This window comes from Chionomys nivalis, chromosome 16 (genome assembly GCF_950005125.1).
Source record: "Chionomys nivalis chromosome 16, mChiNiv1.1, whole genome shotgun sequence".
Classification (NCBI taxonomy): Eukaryota; Metazoa; Chordata; class Mammalia; order Rodentia; family Cricetidae; genus Chionomys; species Chionomys nivalis.
In genome coordinates this window covers 28584474-28600943 of record NC_080101.1, presented here as the reverse complement: position 1 = coordinate 28600943, position 16470 = coordinate 28584474, and the positions used below count along the sequence as shown (strand labels likewise).

The 16470-nt window shown below is 47.4% G+C and overlaps 1 protein-coding gene across 2 annotated transcripts in view; it reads left to right on the top strand.

The window, feature by feature from the left end:
- The window catches only part of Nfx1 (nuclear transcription factor, X-box binding 1), a 58387-nt gene extending 42368 nt beyond the window's left edge, over positions 1–16019 (top strand). The window contains exons 16-24 of one of the 2 annotated variants that reach the window (XM_057790484.1): positions 4603–4833; positions 5423–5496; positions 7345–7446; positions 7931–7972; positions 9160–9258; positions 9640–9706; positions 11133–11278; positions 11911–12015; positions 14238–16019. In XM_057790484.1, the coding sequence (XP_057646467.1) occupies positions 4603–4833; positions 5423–5496; positions 7345–7446; positions 7931–7972; positions 9160–9258; positions 9640–9706; positions 11133–11278; positions 11911–12015; positions 14238–14310 (939 nt within the window). In that variant the 3' untranslated portion in view covers positions 14311–16019. Of the gene's footprint in view, positions 1–1119; positions 2824–4602; positions 4834–5422; positions 5497–7344; positions 7447–7930; positions 7973–9159; positions 9259–9639; positions 9707–11132; positions 11279–11910; positions 12016–14237 lie in introns of those variants that run through there. The other variant, XM_057790485.1, reaches the window with a different exon arrangement.
- The last annotated feature ends 451 nt before the right edge of the window (positions 16020–16470 follow it).

The window sequence follows — 16470 nt, the reverse complement described above, 5'->3', positions numbered from 1 at the left end:
AGGATTATCAGTTGATAATTGATATGAACCCAGTCCACTGTGGAAATCACAGTTCCCTAGTCATGGGGACCTGAACCATGAAATAGTGGAAAGATCAGGCTGGGCAGCAGACAAGCCACACCCCCTCTTCTGTGATGGTGGATGTGCTGTGACTAGCTGCTGAGTTCCTGCCCTAACTTCCCTTCAGTAATGGACTGTAGCCTGAAATTGTAAGGCAAGCAAACCATTTCCTACCAGGGCTTTTTCAGGCTGTTCTGTCACAGCAACATAAAATGAAGCTAGATCCAGAATTGGTGATGAGGTTGTTGCTCTGGTAAACCTGGCCATGTTGCTTTTGGGGGAAGAATATAGAATATTCTAGAATTGGGCTGCATAAGCTATTGAATCCTGTTGACAGAGCTAAATAGGTCATCCTAGAAGGCGTGTGTGCCCTTCGAGAGCTGATCCTTAGGGTTTCAGGGGGAGCGAGGACATTATCAGGAATTAGGCTTTTCAGGAACTGTTGGCTAATAGTTTGTATGTGGTGATCAGGCTGGGGCTGAAAAAAAGTCATGATTGATAAGAGATCAGCAGCAGTGGGGCAGAACTTTCTGTGCGTCCTAGAGACAATCATTCCCTTGGGGTCAGCACAAAGAAGCTGACCTAGCTGTTGTCCAGGGGCCAGGCTACATCTCAAGCCTGCAGAACTTGGCATTGTAGGAGTTACCAATGGTACTGGTTTTGAAGGCACAAAGGGGTCGTGGAGAGCAGCTGAAGCCAGACACCATGTGTCAGGGTCCAGGTCCCTACAAAGAGTCCCTGAAAGGCACTTGGTGAAGGTGAAGCCTCGGTTGCAATGGAGACCCCACAGTATTGGAGATGCCAGAACTTCAGAATGTCCATCAAGGTTCGCTGTTGATGTGGATGGATCCAGGCTACGAGAGAAGCTGTGTGCCCTGTGGATGTCAGAACTGAAGCAGTAAGGCTGCCCGAGCCCTCCGGAGTCTATGATGGAGTCCCCCATGTTGGACACTGAGCTACAGGGTTTGGGTTTTGCTTTGGTATAGCTGCTTTTATGTCCTAGCTCTTCCCTTTTGGAATAAGAATGTTTAAGTGTGTAACTTGTTTTTTATCTTTCAGGAGCTCACATTTAAGAAACTTTGGACTTTTAAAGAGACTTTGGACTTTTGAAGTCTTGGAATTTTTGAAGACTTTGGGGGGCTTTTTTGAGTTGGACTATATTTTATATTAAGATATTGCCATGAGATTTGGGGACAAGAAATGTAAAATTACTGTTCAAAGTGATATGTTTGTGTGCTAACTTGACAAGGGGTGGATTGTGTTGGTTTAACTGTTAATTTGACCCAACCTAGAATCACCCAGGAAGAGGGTCTTAATGAGAAGTTACTTAGATCAGATTCGGCCTGTGGGTGTGTCTGTGGGGATTATCTTGATTGTTAATTAGTGTGGGAAGACACAGCCCACTGTGAGAGGCACTGTTTCTTAGGCAGAAAACCCTAAACTATGTGAATGGAGAGATCAAGCTGAGCAGCAAGCAAGCAATGTGCATGTATTCATTTCTCTCCTCCCTGTGTGGACATGACTAGCTGCTTGAGTTCCTGCCTTGACTTAAATGCAATAATGAACTGTAACCTGGAATTGTAAGACAAATAAACCCTTTCCTCCTCTATGTTTCTTTTTGTCAGGCTATTTTATCTCAGCAACAGAAATGACAAGAGTCCTGTGACTGAGCTGTAGCCCTAGCCAGTGAAAGAACTGTTCTTTAACATTTTGTTGTATAGCCAGGGATATGTGATTCATGCTTCTACTCCCAAGATGATACAATTTGTGGCCTGCTCTGTTACTTCATAACATAACTCTTGATATCTGTAACGTGCTTTCAATATTTTTCCATCTTTAAAGGACATATTTTTTCTGTACTTATTTCCTGTGGTGGTTCAAGTCATAGCCCTTCATGTTCCTTCTCTTTATATCATTTTTGTGGTTGCTTTGAGGCAGGATTTTGTATAGCTCAAATTGGCGTCGAATTTGCCACCTTGCCAAATCTCTCGGACTCCTGATCCTCCTGACTCTATCTCCTACAGGCATGCGTTCAGTCTGGATCTTACTTCCTCTGTCAGCTTCTCTGTTGTAAAATGCTCGTGTGTTATCTTTATTCAGTAAATAATAGCTGAACACCTACTCTGTGCTGGGTACTAGACTAGGTATGGGGTGATTGACTAACACACTCCTGCCCTGTGGGTCCACTATTCAGGGGTGAGTCCGCAGACAGAAACAGACAGTTGTTAAGTTCCGTAATGTGAAGAATGCAGAGTCCTAGGGGCTTAGATCTGCCAAAGTCATTCAAGGTGAAATGACACTATCAGGACAGTAAGATGCAAGCAAGTCAAGTGAGGAGTGGGCGACAAGAACACAGAACATACGCAGGATGTAGCCCTAATTCCAAAGCACTTGGGAGCAAGTGTGTTCTAGATCTGGAGGCTTCTTCAAATGGTGTTGTTGGAGCTAGATGTTGTAGCAAACACTTATGATCTCACCATTAGAAAGGCTGAATGAAAGGAAGGAAGACAGACTTGGAGGCTAGCCTGGGTTGCACAGCAAGACTCCGTGTCAAAATAAAAAGTCCTGTGTTAATGGAATGAAAATTGTTTCCAAATTTCAACAACTCTTGAAGGAATTTGAGTGAATACATAAAAGTAACCTTGAAGCTGAGTATAGCAGCACATACCTATAGTCCCGGCACTTGGGGAAGTGGAACAAGAGAACCAAGAGTTCAAAGCCAGCCTGTACTACATAGACCCTGTTTCAACCAGGCAGTAATGGCACTCGGGCATCAGGCAGGCGGATCTGAGTTTGAGGTCAGCCTAGTCTCCAGAGAGTTCCAGGACAGCTAGGGATACACAGAGACCTTGTCTTAAAAAAAAAAACCAAAATCTTTGATCTCTTGGCAGTAAGTTTATAGCCTGTCTCTCCAGCAATGGGAGGCCTAGAAGCAGGCAGGTTCTCAAGAAATAAAATGAGTTGAGAGTTCCTGTTGCCTCTTCATTTTTAAAAAATCATATTTGTGTGTGTGTGTGTGTGTGTGTGAGAGAGAGAGAGGGGGGGGGATGGGAGAAAGCTGTGTGCCACGGTTTTGCATGGAGGTCAGGTTACAGCTGCAGGAATTGGTTCTTTGCTCCTATATGGGTCCTGGGAATTGAATTCAGTTCATTGGTCTTGGCAGCATGTGCTTTTACCCACTGAGCAACTGACCAGCCCTTGCTTGTCATTCTTTATGACAAGGTTACCTGGTTCTGAGACATCAGCTGGCAGATATGATGGAATAGTTGGCTGTTTAACCACAGTACAGCCCTCTGCAGCAGTGCCAAGGCGACCTCTGTCCTAACACTCAGACTTACGAGACTGGGTGACAGTCTCATCTCATCCTCATCTGCCATAGGGATTCTGGGGGAGGAGGGGAAAGGTGGGATGTTAAGACAGGGTCTTGCTCTCAGGCTGACTTCAGACTCATCCTCCCTCAGCCTCTTGAGTGCTAAGACAGTACACATGCACCACCATCATGGTTACAGCATTTCAAAAGGATTCCCTAGTTACCTGGTCTTTTCTGTTTATTACCCATTTGTTAAGAAGTTTGTTGGGTCACAGGTGGCTAGTGCCACGACCATATCCTTAAAGTTTCCTTTTGTTTTTCTTTCCTACGCACTTGAACACTTGGACTTTGTTGCCAGGCAGTGGAGGTGCACACCTTTAATCCCAACACTGGAGGCAGAGGCAAGCAGATCCCTGAGTTCGAGGCCAGCCTGGTCTACAGAGCAAGTTCCAGGACAGCCAGAGTTGTAATACAGAGAAACTCTGTCTCAAAAACAAACAAAAATCTGTTTTCAGTTCGACATTTTTTTAGGTTTTTGTTTTTAATATTTATGACTGTGTGTGGTGGTACCCAATACTCAGAAGAGGCAGGTGGATCTCTGCTTTGACTCCAACTTCGTCTACATAGTAAGACCCTGTCTCCAAAAATATATTTATTTAAGCCAGGCACTATGGCACATACATAGAATCCTATAATCCGGAATCCAAGGTTACCTGTGACTGCATAATTTGAGGCCAGCCTGGGGTATTGGAGATCCTGTCTCAAAAATTCCTAAACAGGTTCCAGGACAGGCTCCAAAGCTACAGAGAAACCCTGTCTCAAAAAACCAAAAAGAAAAATTCCTAAACAGGGCCAAAAAAAAATTTCCCAAACAGGGCCAGCCACATGGTTCAGCAGGTAAAGGCACCTACCACCAAGTCTGATGACCTGAGTTTAGTCCCTGGGACCCACATGCTGGGAGCTGAAGAACCAGCTCCTACAAACTGTTCCTTGACCTCTGCATGGATACTGTGGCACACACACTGAGTTAACACATGTCAAAACAAACCCACAGCTCACTTTCTGAAGAGTGTAAACATAGCTCATGCGTCAGTGTTTGCCGAGCGTGCATGAGTCTCCCAATTCAGCCTCAGTGCTGCCAAAAAGAAAAAGTAAAAGCAAGTATTCTAGAAATAAAGTTTCACCCTGAGCGCACACAAAGATGAGAACCTGGCTGCTTCTCTCTCTCCTAGTTACGAAGCAACATCCCCTGTCATCTGGTTGATATCTCTTGCGGATTACCCTGCAGTGCCGTGCTACCCTGCGGGATGCACAAATGTCAAAGACTCTGTCACAGAGGAGAATGTCTTGTGGACGAGGCCTGCAAGCAGCCCTGTACCACCCCCAGAGCTAACTGTGGCCACCCATGTATGGCACCCTGCCACACCAGTTCACCCTGCCCTGTGACAGCTTGTAAAGCCAAGGTAAGTGTCGACTCAGCCACTAGTGAGTTCAGACCTGACCTGCAGTGGCCCCTGTCTGTGCACCCAGAGAAATCATGCAGTCTGCATGACACTGAAGTGCTGGCGCTATACCCAGCAAACGAGAGATAGGTGGTCCCTTACAGTAAGATAGGACAGACAGATAATAGCTAAGTGATGTCTTGGGTGATTAGGACTCTGGTGTCATAGAGGAGTAATTAAACCTGCACGGAAGGTAAGTGGGAGATTTGGTTTGGTTGAGGGGTCAGGAAGGGCCACCCCGAAGAAAGCAGGGGTTCTTTGGACCTTTGTCAAGTGGGTACCCCGGATTCAGTGTTAACAAGCTTCACACTAGGTTTGCCCTTTCATCTGGGAATAAGAGACGTACTTTGCAGACGGGCGCTATGACAGGACATGTGCCTCCTAGCACGTCCATTGCTATGCCGCCAGTCCGCATGTGTGGTGGTTAGAGAAGCCGGCCCGACTGGTCGCCGTCTGGCGTCATTAGGGAAGGGCTTTAGCAGTGAAGCCTGCCCGAGTCTCCCACCGTTCTCTTGTGGGAAGAGTCACGTCACACTCACTAATATTTCAGGTAGAGTTACAGTGTGAATGTGGGAGAAGAAAAGAAATGGTGATCTGTTCGGAAGCATCCGGCACCTATCACAGGTGAGTGCTGCAGCTGTCCTGGAGTTGCTGGTCCGGTTGAAGGGGAGTCATTTCTTCTCCAGTGCTGGGCCCTGCACAGCCTAAATTGGTAAATGCTCTGCCATTGAGCTATGGCTCCAGCCATAGGCACGTGGTGGTGTTTGCCGTTGTTTGTGAGCTGTTCTTGTTCTCTGTAAAATTTTGCATTTATTATCTGTGTGCATGTACATGTGTGTATACACACAGGGCACAAGGCATACGTGGAAGTAAAAGGACATCTTAGGGGAATTGGTTCTCTCCCTCTGCTGTGTGGGTTCCAGGGATCAAAATGAGATTGTCAGTCCTGGCTGCAAGCACTATTTACCTGTTGAACTATCTTGCCAGCACCTCAGAAAGCTTTTAGAGTAGAATTTTACATCTAGGGCCGGAGAGGTGGCACAGCAGCCAACTTCCAGAGAACCTAGTCTGGATCCCAGCCTTCTGATCAGGCAGCTCATAAACTGCCTACGACTCCAGCTCAGGAAATCCAATGCTGTCTCTGGGCTCTTCAGACACCCGCACAAACACATGGCACACATGCGCGCCTGCACACACACACACACACACAAATAAGATAAAAAAAAATCTTTAGAAAAAAGCTTATTTTGGTGTACCTGAGGAGCTTTAAAGTGCTTTTTCTAGGCTGGCCCAGCAGGGAAGGCTAATGCAAACCTGGCAACCTGAGTTTCATCCCTGGAGGCACACGCCTTAAAGGAGGAAAAAGAGAACAATCCACCCATTGTCCTCTGAGTTCCACATCATAGCATGTGTGCCCACCAACACACACACACACACACACACACACACATCATGTATATACAATGATAAAATTTTTTAAAAAATATTTAAGTGCTGCCAGGCAGTAGTGGTTCATACCTTTAATCCCAGCAGAGGCAGGTGGATCTTTGTGAGTTCCAAGCCAGCCTGGTCTACAGAGCTAGTTCTAAGATAGCCAGAACTACAGAAAGAAACCCTGTCTCAAAAAAAAAATAAATAAAAATAAAAATTTGAGTGCCTTTTCTTGCCTTTAATTTGTTAAAGCAATACTCTGCTTCTTCCTCTCCCACTCTTTCCTCTTTTTCATCTAATTATACCGTGAGATAGAAAGGAAGATGTCTGGAAGTTAGGTGAGGTGCTTTACTGTTCTACTTTTCTGTTGTTGGCGCCGCAGCTAAGGTACTCTGTCTCTCATTACAAGCTTAGGGTTTCAGATTGTTATGGTAGATATCCTTATGGCCTCTGTGGTGATACAGAGATCTGTGTATAGCGGTGGAGTGTCAAGGAATGGTTGGCTGTGTGTATCTCCTAACTAGATGTGAAGATGTGCTGTGCTATCTGACTACAGACTTGCATAGATATCTAGTTGGCTATTTGTTGGTTTTGTTTGATGGTTTTTCTTTTTTGAGACTAGATTTTACTTTGTAGCCCTGGCTGACCTGAACTCACTGTGTAGATCAGGCTGACCTCAAACTTGAAGGGCTCTACCAGCCTCTGCCTCCCAAGGGTCGGGATTAAAGGTGTGCGCCACCACGTCTGGCTTGATTGGCTGTTTGAAGAGAGTATTGGGTATTGGCCTGGAAGTTCTGGAGATAGAAAGTTGTGTTAGCTCTTCCCTTCCTGTGTAGCTGCTTAGAACCGAACTGAGGACATGTACTGTAACCATGTCAGTAGTTTACATGTAGTGCTACAGTAAACATGTAATAACAGATGAGCTCCCGGGGTCACACGGGCTTACTTTGTAGTTGACGACCTTTGGAGGAAGCTCTGTGTCCCTAGCATGGGGAGGCTTCTATGACACTGCAATGCCTCTTCTTTCTCCCTATATTTCAGAATAGCTGCTATTTCTATGGCCTCTAAAATAATGGACATGCAGCTGGGAGATTCAGTGGAGATCAGCAAGTTCATTACCAAGAAGGAAGTCCAACAAGCCAGGTAACTTTGGGAGGGTTGCCTTCTTTCTCCAATTCCTCAGTTTCTACAGGAATTCATCTGTCTCAGTCCTCCGCGGCAGGGTCTCACACACAGTTGGTATTCCACAGACTGGGGTGTTGGGACCAACAAAGACTAAACTAGGTTTTCCAGGCCTCACGTCAGTTAGCTGACAGAGAAAACAGCAGAGACCTAAATTTACCTAGTTCAGCCTGCAGAACCAAGATCCAAAGTGGGAACCATATCTAGAAAGGGAAGTGGGGACCAATCGGAAAGCCCACAAAGGGCTGCTTGACTCCACTGTGAGGCCTGCTCATCTCCCCTTTAGCCATCTCGGGGTGTTAGTGAAGCCTGAAAATTAGCTAGCCTACTAACTGCTGCAGGCCGTAAGCAAAGGCTGCCGTGTTCTCACGTGGTCTACCTGGGCTCTTCCTGGCTGGGAGCTGCGGACCTGGGCCCTGACTGTCTGTCCCATTTGTTTATCTAGGTTGCAGTGTGACGAGGAGTGCTCTGCTCTGGAAAGGAGAAAGTAAGTGGATTCAAAGCTTGTTGCTTCTGTACGGCTAATGGGGGAGACGGCCCTTCATCACCTTTGCCAAGTCTCCACTCTGTCAGCAGAGGAGTGTGCTCTTCACAGTTGAATAGTCTAAGACACTAAACCACTCAGGCAATTTCAGCGTGTTCAGAAACATGAGCTGTGTGGTTATTTTGTGACTGGCTAACTTCCTGATCCCAGCAGAGATAAGAGGCTCTAAAACATGTAGAAATATAAGGAGTTGGGAAGATAACTCAGTCTATAAAACATTTGCCACACGAGCACAAAGCCCTGAGTTCTGATCCCTAACACCCAAGTAAGAGTTGGCATGATGACACAGACCTGAGACTCTAGCATGGGAGGCGAACGGAGACCCAAGGACAGAAGAGAGATCTGGTGCCCTCTTCTGTCCCGTAGGCAAACACGCAGGCAGAACACTCATACAACTCATATTCTACATTCTTGGCTCGTAATGAGTTTGAGGGCAGCCTGGAATACGAGACCCTGTCTCAAAACACAGTGTGTATCAGGGATGATTTCTGTAGTAGAAAGGGGTGAGAGTTCTTGACTTACATAAGAACATATGCTGAGTTTACTATGGTCTTTGGTAAGCTAATGTCTATCTCTTACTTCACCAAACTGTAGATTAAACTTTATTATAGGTTTGTATGTATAGAAAACAACAAGCAAAGGGGTAAAGCTCAGCTGGTAGAACGCTTGCCTAGCATGCAAGCGGCCCTGGTTTGATCCCTCACCCCATGAGCCTGTGTGGTGGTCTCCAGTAGGCAGGCTCACCGTCACCCTTGGTTACGTAGGTATTTTGAGGCCAGCCTGGCCTACCTGAGACCATGCTTCAAAAATAAATTAATTAATAAAACAAAACGAAAAGTGGGGTGTTTGGAAGATAGCTCAATCAGAAAGCACTGTCCGTGCAAACATGTGGCCCAGGTCTCAAAACCAAAGTGGACAGCATCTGAGGGCCAGGCCCAAGGTTGACCTCCACATACACACATGTGCACAGGCAGCCCCCTTCCCCCCACCAAACCAGAATGTTTTGGATTCAAACGTCCCTAGGGAGTCTTGAAACAAATCACCTGTAAATAAAAAAAGGGGGGGAGAAATACTGTATATTTTCCCTCTCCTCTTTCCTTTACATTGGCTTCTTTCTCGGTCGTTTTCAGGAGGTTGGCAGAGGCTTTTGACATCAGTGACGATTCTGATCCTTTCAATGTTCGCTCTTCAGCATCCAAGTTCAGTGACAGTTTGAAAGATGACGCCAGGTATGTAACCGGTTATCCACTTCCCTAGCTGTGGCTCGTGAGCGTGCTTGAGGGGTGGTCCCCATAGCAGGAGTCTCGGCCTTCCAAGGGCCGCATAGGCTCCAAGACAGGTGTCTGAGCCACCTCTCAGCCCTCTCTCACAGTCACGAGGTCCTTCTCTGGGACAGTAGCGGTTCCATTCCTGGCTCTCTGGTGGCTGTTTCTCCTCTTTTCCGCCTGCTTCTTTCTTTGCTGTGTGCCGTGCTCTCTGTTACCTGGCGGGTCCTCACCTCTGCACGTTTCCGCCAGCCTTGTCCTCGCTCTCCCTGGAGGAGAAGGTGAGTGGAGATGCTCCCAGAAGAGCAAGAACAGCTGGAACTAACCGCTGCTTTCTCACTTCAGGAAAGACTTAAAGTTTGTCAGTGACGTTGAGAAGGAAATGGAAGCACTTGTGGAGGCTGTGGATAAGGTGAGTAGATTCGTCCAGCTGGGCATTTCTCTGAGGCCTGCTTGAGTTTAAAAAGATGTTAATAAATAAGTTCCAGAAGCATGGTTAGCCTAGAGGGTTGTAGGAAAAGGTTATGGATTCCTAATGTCCAACCATTCTAACATTCACAGAAACCTGGGTTACTTTCACCATTATAGGAAAGAGAGCTTTAGTTAAGTGTACATTAAAAATAACCCTTGGCCAGATACGGTGGAGCACGCCTTTAATACCAACACTCTGGAGGCAGAGGCAAGCAGATCTCTGAGCTTGAGGCCAGCCTGGTCTACCGAGTGAATTCCAGGAGAACCAGGGCTATACAGGGGAACCCTGTCTCAAAGAAACAAAAAAGAAGGCTCAACAGTAATACTTGGGTTAGAAGGCATGCAGGCCTCAGATGACTGAAAGGCTGCCTATGATAGGAGAGCACATTCTGTTTTCTCAAAGGCGACCGGAAACCCTTGTGGGAGACTAAAGATGAAGAGGGGGTGGACTTAGGAGAGTGGGCCCTGGTCCGCCAGGGATGTCAAAGTGGTGCTCTGCATGAAAAGTAATTTAGTGAACGGTGTGGGGTGGCATCGTTTATCCCACCACTTAGGAAACAGACAGGTGGATCTCTGTTCGGGGCCAGCCTGATCTACATAGCAGGTAGCAAGATAGCCAGGGCTACACTGTAAGATCCTGTCTCTAAAAGAAAAAAAAATAGTAATGTGTCAAGAAGCAGTCAGTCCTGCTCCGGTTTCCTCTTCTGTCACCGGACTCCCATTTCCTTCCTCTCTGTTCCCCTTCCAGCAGGATACTAGCCTGAAGAGGAAACTTAGTCTGTTCCTTTTCTGTGTAGGAAACCTGAGCAAATATATTTCTGTGTTTGTGCACCTGTATCTGCATACTTAACAGCTTGAGGAAACAAACTGTGTGGGGAGTTTGGGTTTCTTGTTTAAGTCCTCAGTGTGTCTCTGCGTTTCTTGGGAATGCCGCCCCTGGGTTATGGGCCGCTCACGGAGAAGCACGGCCTCCGCGCCGCTTGTCTCTGCTCGGCCCTGCTCGTCTGCCTTCCCGTTGTAGGAGTGTGGTATCCACCATGCTCACACACACAGTAGTAGGCAATCTGAACCTCTAAAAATTTAGTCTCAAGCTGACAAGATGACTTCATGGTAAAAGCACTTGACACACGTACACACCTGACAACCTAAATTTGATCCCCAGCACCCACAGTGAAAGGACAGAACCAGCTCCTAAAGTCATTATCTGACCTCCCCCCAAAATGGCAGTAATAAAGATTCAAACGGGAAAAACTAAAGTAAAATTCCGTGACCTTGATCACCTATGCTCTTGTGGTGGGAGGGGTAAGTCATGAGCGTTTTCCGTTTCTAGGGGATGGCGCTAATCAGTGTTTCCTTCTCCCAATCAGGGAAAGAGCAATAAGAAAAGCCACTGCTTCCCCCCCATGAACAGAGACCACCGCCGCATCATCCATGACCTGGCCCAAGTCTATGGCCTGGAGAGCGTGAGCTACGACAGTGAACCAAAGCGCAATGTCGTGGTTACTGCAGTCAGGTGGGTTGACCTTGCTGTCACGGGGGAGCTCTTCAGCAGGGTAGGCATGACGCCCTCATGCAGTCTTTGTTACTTTCTCCTCCTCCTGGAGGAGTGGAAGGGAAGTACATTTCTCCACAACAGTCTTTCACCATTGCCTGAAGATCCGAGCCAGAGAGCAAAGCCCACACCTCACTCCACAGGGCTGCCCTGATCCTTTGCAGACGCTAGAGGGAACGTTTCTGCAGGTGAAGATGTGATCAGAAGACCTGCTCCTCGCTTCTCCACCGCTGTGTCTGCTGTTCCTCCCTCTGACCCCCCAGCTCTAATCTTGGCTTCATAGAAACAGAAAGAATGCTAGGCTCTGACTCAGTGTTGTCGTCGGAGGAAACGGAGGTGGCAGTGTGAGACAGGACGGACCTAGACTCACCATCTGAACCTAGGGCTATTGAGAGAACGTCACAGTGATAGAAAGTGGATGTGGCATGGGAGGGGGTGGGCAGCAGGTCTGGCAGGGACCTGCTGGGTGGGTGGAGGGACAGACTGAATGCAGGTTGACCACCCCCGAGACAGGTGGTGTCTGGGTGTGCTTGCCAGCAGCAGTGCCGCCCGGTCAAGGCTGTTTCTGCTCATGAGCTCTCTACTCCTCTCAGAGGGAAGTCCGTTTGCCCTCCCACCACACTGACCAGTGTGCTTGAGAAGGAAACTCAGACGCGGCCTCCACCGCCAATTGCTCATCACCGACACCAGGCAGACAAGTAAGATTCTTCGGCTGCTCCCCAGCAGAACTTGTGTGGGCAGAGGAGCTAGGACGGGTACCTGTTGGGGCTCCATCTGCCATCGCTGGCCTCCTTGGGCTTGTGTTTAGAGTGTGAATGTCCACAAAGGTTTTGATTGGGGCCTCAAACACATTTGTTCAAGCCAGCAAAGCCTTAAGAGAAGTCTGACAACCTGACTGGGATCCTGGGGCCCACATAAAGGTGGAAGGGGACAGTGAACTCTGCAGAGATGTCCTCTGTCCTCCACACACATACTCACAGACTAATAACAGGAAATAAATAGACTAGTCATTGAATAGTTTCTGCAGTGTGTGTTGGCATGTAAGAGGGTTTCTCTGCCACTCCAGGTAATTAAAAACTGGATGCAGTAACTGCAGACGGAAGTGGTATGGGGGTAACAGTTGGCAGTGACGGAGGCAAGTAGAGACGTTCACTTTGAGATTTATTTAGTTTTGGAGGGTTAAGCAGCAGTGCCCAAGGAGAAGGGTGAATCTGGGGAAGGGGTGCAGCATTTGGGAGCGACGGTGCAGATAAGAAGGCTCAGGGCTCCAAAGGCAGCGACAGAGCAGCAAAGTTCAGATGCGTCCTGTGTGAAAAACATGAACGCTGCAGAAAGTTAAAGTGCCCGATGAGATTGGGTAAAGCAACCACACAACGTAGTAAAGGCAAAGCCAGGCCAGGCGTGACTTGGGATCGATAACCAGATGGTCCATGGCGGGACCAATTCAGGACATAGCATTTGCCTTGCTTGTAAGGGTGGTGGGTAAGCCTGTGTTTATAGCCCCACCAGTTAAGACATCATTTTACTATAATATATTTACTATAAGTGTCACTTTCTATTGTTGAAGGGAGAAAATAAAATTATTTGAAAGGCTGGGCAGTGGTGGCACACGCCTTTAATCCCAGCGCTCAGGAGGCAGAGGCAGGCAGATCTCTGAGTTCAAAACCAGCCTGGCTGGTCTACAGAGTGAGTTCCAGGACAGCCAGTCTACATAGAGAAACCCTGTCTCAAAAAAAAAAAAAAAAAAAAATATATATATATATATATATATATAAACTGAAAAATACTTATTTCTATTTAATCTATGTGTTTGCCTGCATATATATGTGTGCACCACATACATGTCTGGTGCCCACAGAGTTCTGAAGAGCATGTTGGATCTTCTGCAACTGGAGTTACAGATGGCTGGGAGTTGCCTTGTGGGTACTGGGAGTTGAACCTGAGTTCTTTGCAAGACCAGCCAGTAGTGCTCTTAACCCTGAGCCATCCCTCCAGCCATGGCTTTCACATTTTGCTCTACCTACGTCTCTAGGGTTTGAATGATCTTTATGATAAAAATGCTATTTTGATGTAAAGAAAAAGGCAGGAATCTGCCCAGCATTTTTGCCAGCTGAGCAGAGGAGAACCATCTTCTCCTCTTCCTCTCCCCATCTCCAGAGGTGTGCCCAGCCTCGCCCCTGGAGCCGAGGGGGATGACTGAAAGTTACCCTGGAGCCCACAGGTCCCTCTTCCACTGCGGCCTTCCACACAGTGCCCTGGAAGCGGGAGCCTCCGCTGTGGTTCCTGCACAGAGGCTCACACAGGCAACCAGGGCAGTTTACAAGGTCATCGTCGGGATCGCAACCCTTGGTGCTCCTGTGGGCTGGACAGGCACAGCCTCGGCCCCAGTCAGCCTAGATTTGAGTCAGCAGGGTCTGTGCTTCCAGATAGACAATGGTCATTTGATGTTTGGATTAGATTTGGTTTTTTGAGACAGGGTCCTGTATAGCCCTGATTGGTCTCAAACCCACTATAGCCAAGGATAACTTTGAGTTCCTCATCCTCCTGCCTCCACCTCCCAGGTGCTGAGCTCACAGGTAGGTAGTTGTTTGGAAAACGTGGAGCCACAATTGTATTCATTTCCACTCAGACACAGCCATGGGGAGCCATTAGCCTGCTGGGGTACTACAAAGATTATAGAATCTTTCTCTACCCCCTTGCAGGATTTTTTGTTTATTTGTTTGTTTTGATTGATTGTTTTCTATATAAAACTTTATTATGGAAGTTTTTTAGAGCAGAAAAAAAATAATGTAATGAACACCTCTAGGCTATTGGCCGACTTCGGCACACACTGATACATGGGTTCTTGCTGTCTTCCCAGCTGACCCGGGGCTTTCTGATGACTTAGGAAGAGACTGACTGCTCTTTGCTTACTTTGCAGGAATCCTGGGAGCAGTAGTTTACAGAAGATAGCTAAGGAGCCAGTGATCGACTACTTTGATGTTCAGGACTGAGAAGACACACATTTAGATGAAAGAGTGATTCTGTGTAGTGGAGACTCATTTGCCAGCAGATTAATCATGCTCATTCCTCCTGCGTGGCAGAACCCCCTTGTCTACTCCTGCCCCAACTATCTCACTGTGGCCAGATCTCTGGCTGTGTGGCCGCTGGATTTTTAGTCACCGAAGAGGCTCCTCACCCCATCACTGTGATTACTAAGAGGGTTGGGGAGTATCATATTTGATTTGGATAAACCAGAATTTTTTCCCAAGCTGACTTTGTGGCACCTAGCCGTAATTCTAGTTGTTCCCCTTGTTCACCTGGTGGGTGTGGAAAGACGCGTGAAGTACTGACCTTGGTAAACCATTTCTGGAATCATATGTCTCCGTAGACTGGGCAGGTTATAGAATTCCATTTCTTAAGTCCTGGCATCTTCCACCACATCACCAAGCCTACCCAGGGGCAGTAATTGTCCCCCACAATGGTAAGAACTGAGCAAGCTCTTCTGCCATGTTCACACTGTGGGCCGATGAACTACCTGCCCACTGTAGCCCTGAGTCCTCTCTGATTGATAAAGATGCTCACACAGACAGCTGTCCTGTGTTGGTTTTTCCTAGGCTTTCAGAAGCCACACTGACTCTCCCTATGTCTGAGCTCTGTCTGACTATTGAGAGAAGTGCGTGGGCAGTCCAGAGCTTATGCCCAGCAGCCGCCGTAGGCATTCTTCCGTTTCTTTCTTTAGCGACCCCTCCTCATCGCAGGCTGGACTCTTTTTTTATTTTTTATTTTTTTGGTTTTCAAGACAGGGTTTTTCTGTGTAGCCCTGACTGTCCTAGAACTCACTCTGTGTAGAGCAGGCTGGCCGCAAACTCACAGAGATACACTTGCCTCTGCCTCCCGAGTGCTGGGATTAGAGGCCTGTGCCACCACTGCCTGGGTTCTTTTCACTTTAAAATAAGCATTCAGGTCTTAAACTCTCAGTCTTCCTTGCTTGGCCTTCTGAGTGCTGGGATTATAGGCCTCTACCGTTCAGCTGAGAGACACTTAATCTTTTTTTTTTAATTATCTATTTTATTGGTGTTTTAGCCTATATGTATATCTGTGTGAGGGTCCTGGATCTTGGAGTTACAGTAAGCTGCCATGTGGGTGCTGGGAATTGAACCCAGGTCCTCTAGAAGAGCAATCAGTGCTCTTAACCACTGAGCCATCTCTCCAGCCCCAAGGCACTTACTTAATTTTACAGGAAAAACCTGCTGCTCTTTGGTCCTAACCCCAGGCTCGGTTGGAAGGCGCGAGGAATACCAGGAAGCACAGGTGACCGGAGAGAGGTGGTGGGAAACAGCGGAGCCTGTCTGTGCCCTCGCACCCAACAGGAAGTGCCACTGTTGTCCAGGGGACAGTGCATGGTCTCAGCAAAGCAGGAGGGACAAATCTGACCAGATTCTAGGCCTGCCGCTGGGTGGACGGGGGCTCTTCCTGCTTGAACTGGGTTGTGGGGACTAAAGGGATCACAGCCTGGTGCATCGGATACAGAGTCCATGAACGTGACATCGCTAACCACGTAGCGAGTGATGCCTGTTGGGCCTCTCCTGCCCACGAATGCCTGGTGCTGGGGCTTGAGGCTGACAGGATGTGTTTGTGAGTCATGGAAGCCATGGACAAGCCCTAAGAGGGTAGCAAGGCTGGGTTTATGATCTGTATCAGAAGCCCACAGGTGTTTTCCATGGAGACCAGAGTAAATTTTTTTTTTTTTTTTTTTTTTTGTTTTGGTTTTGGTTTTGGTTTTGGTTTTTCGAGACAGGGTTTCTCTGTGGCTTTGGAGCCTGTCCTGGAACTAGCTCTGTAGACCAGGCTGGTCTCGAACTCACAGAGATCCGCCTGCCTCTGCCTCCCGAGTGCTGGGATTAAAGGCATGCGCCACCATCGCCCGGCCAGAGTAAATATTTTTAAAAATTATAAAATTTATTATGAAAAGGAACTTGCAAATAAAAATATAACACCAAAGTTGTCCAGATCCAAAGTCTGCAGAATTCAATGAGCAACTCAGCTGGAATAGGCATTTGGAACAGACATTGTGGGGCTTCACATTAAACTTTTGAACTTTTTGTTTTGTTTTGCTTTTCTGGTTTCTCTAGACAGTTTTTCTGTGTAGCCCTGGCTGTCCTGGAACTGGC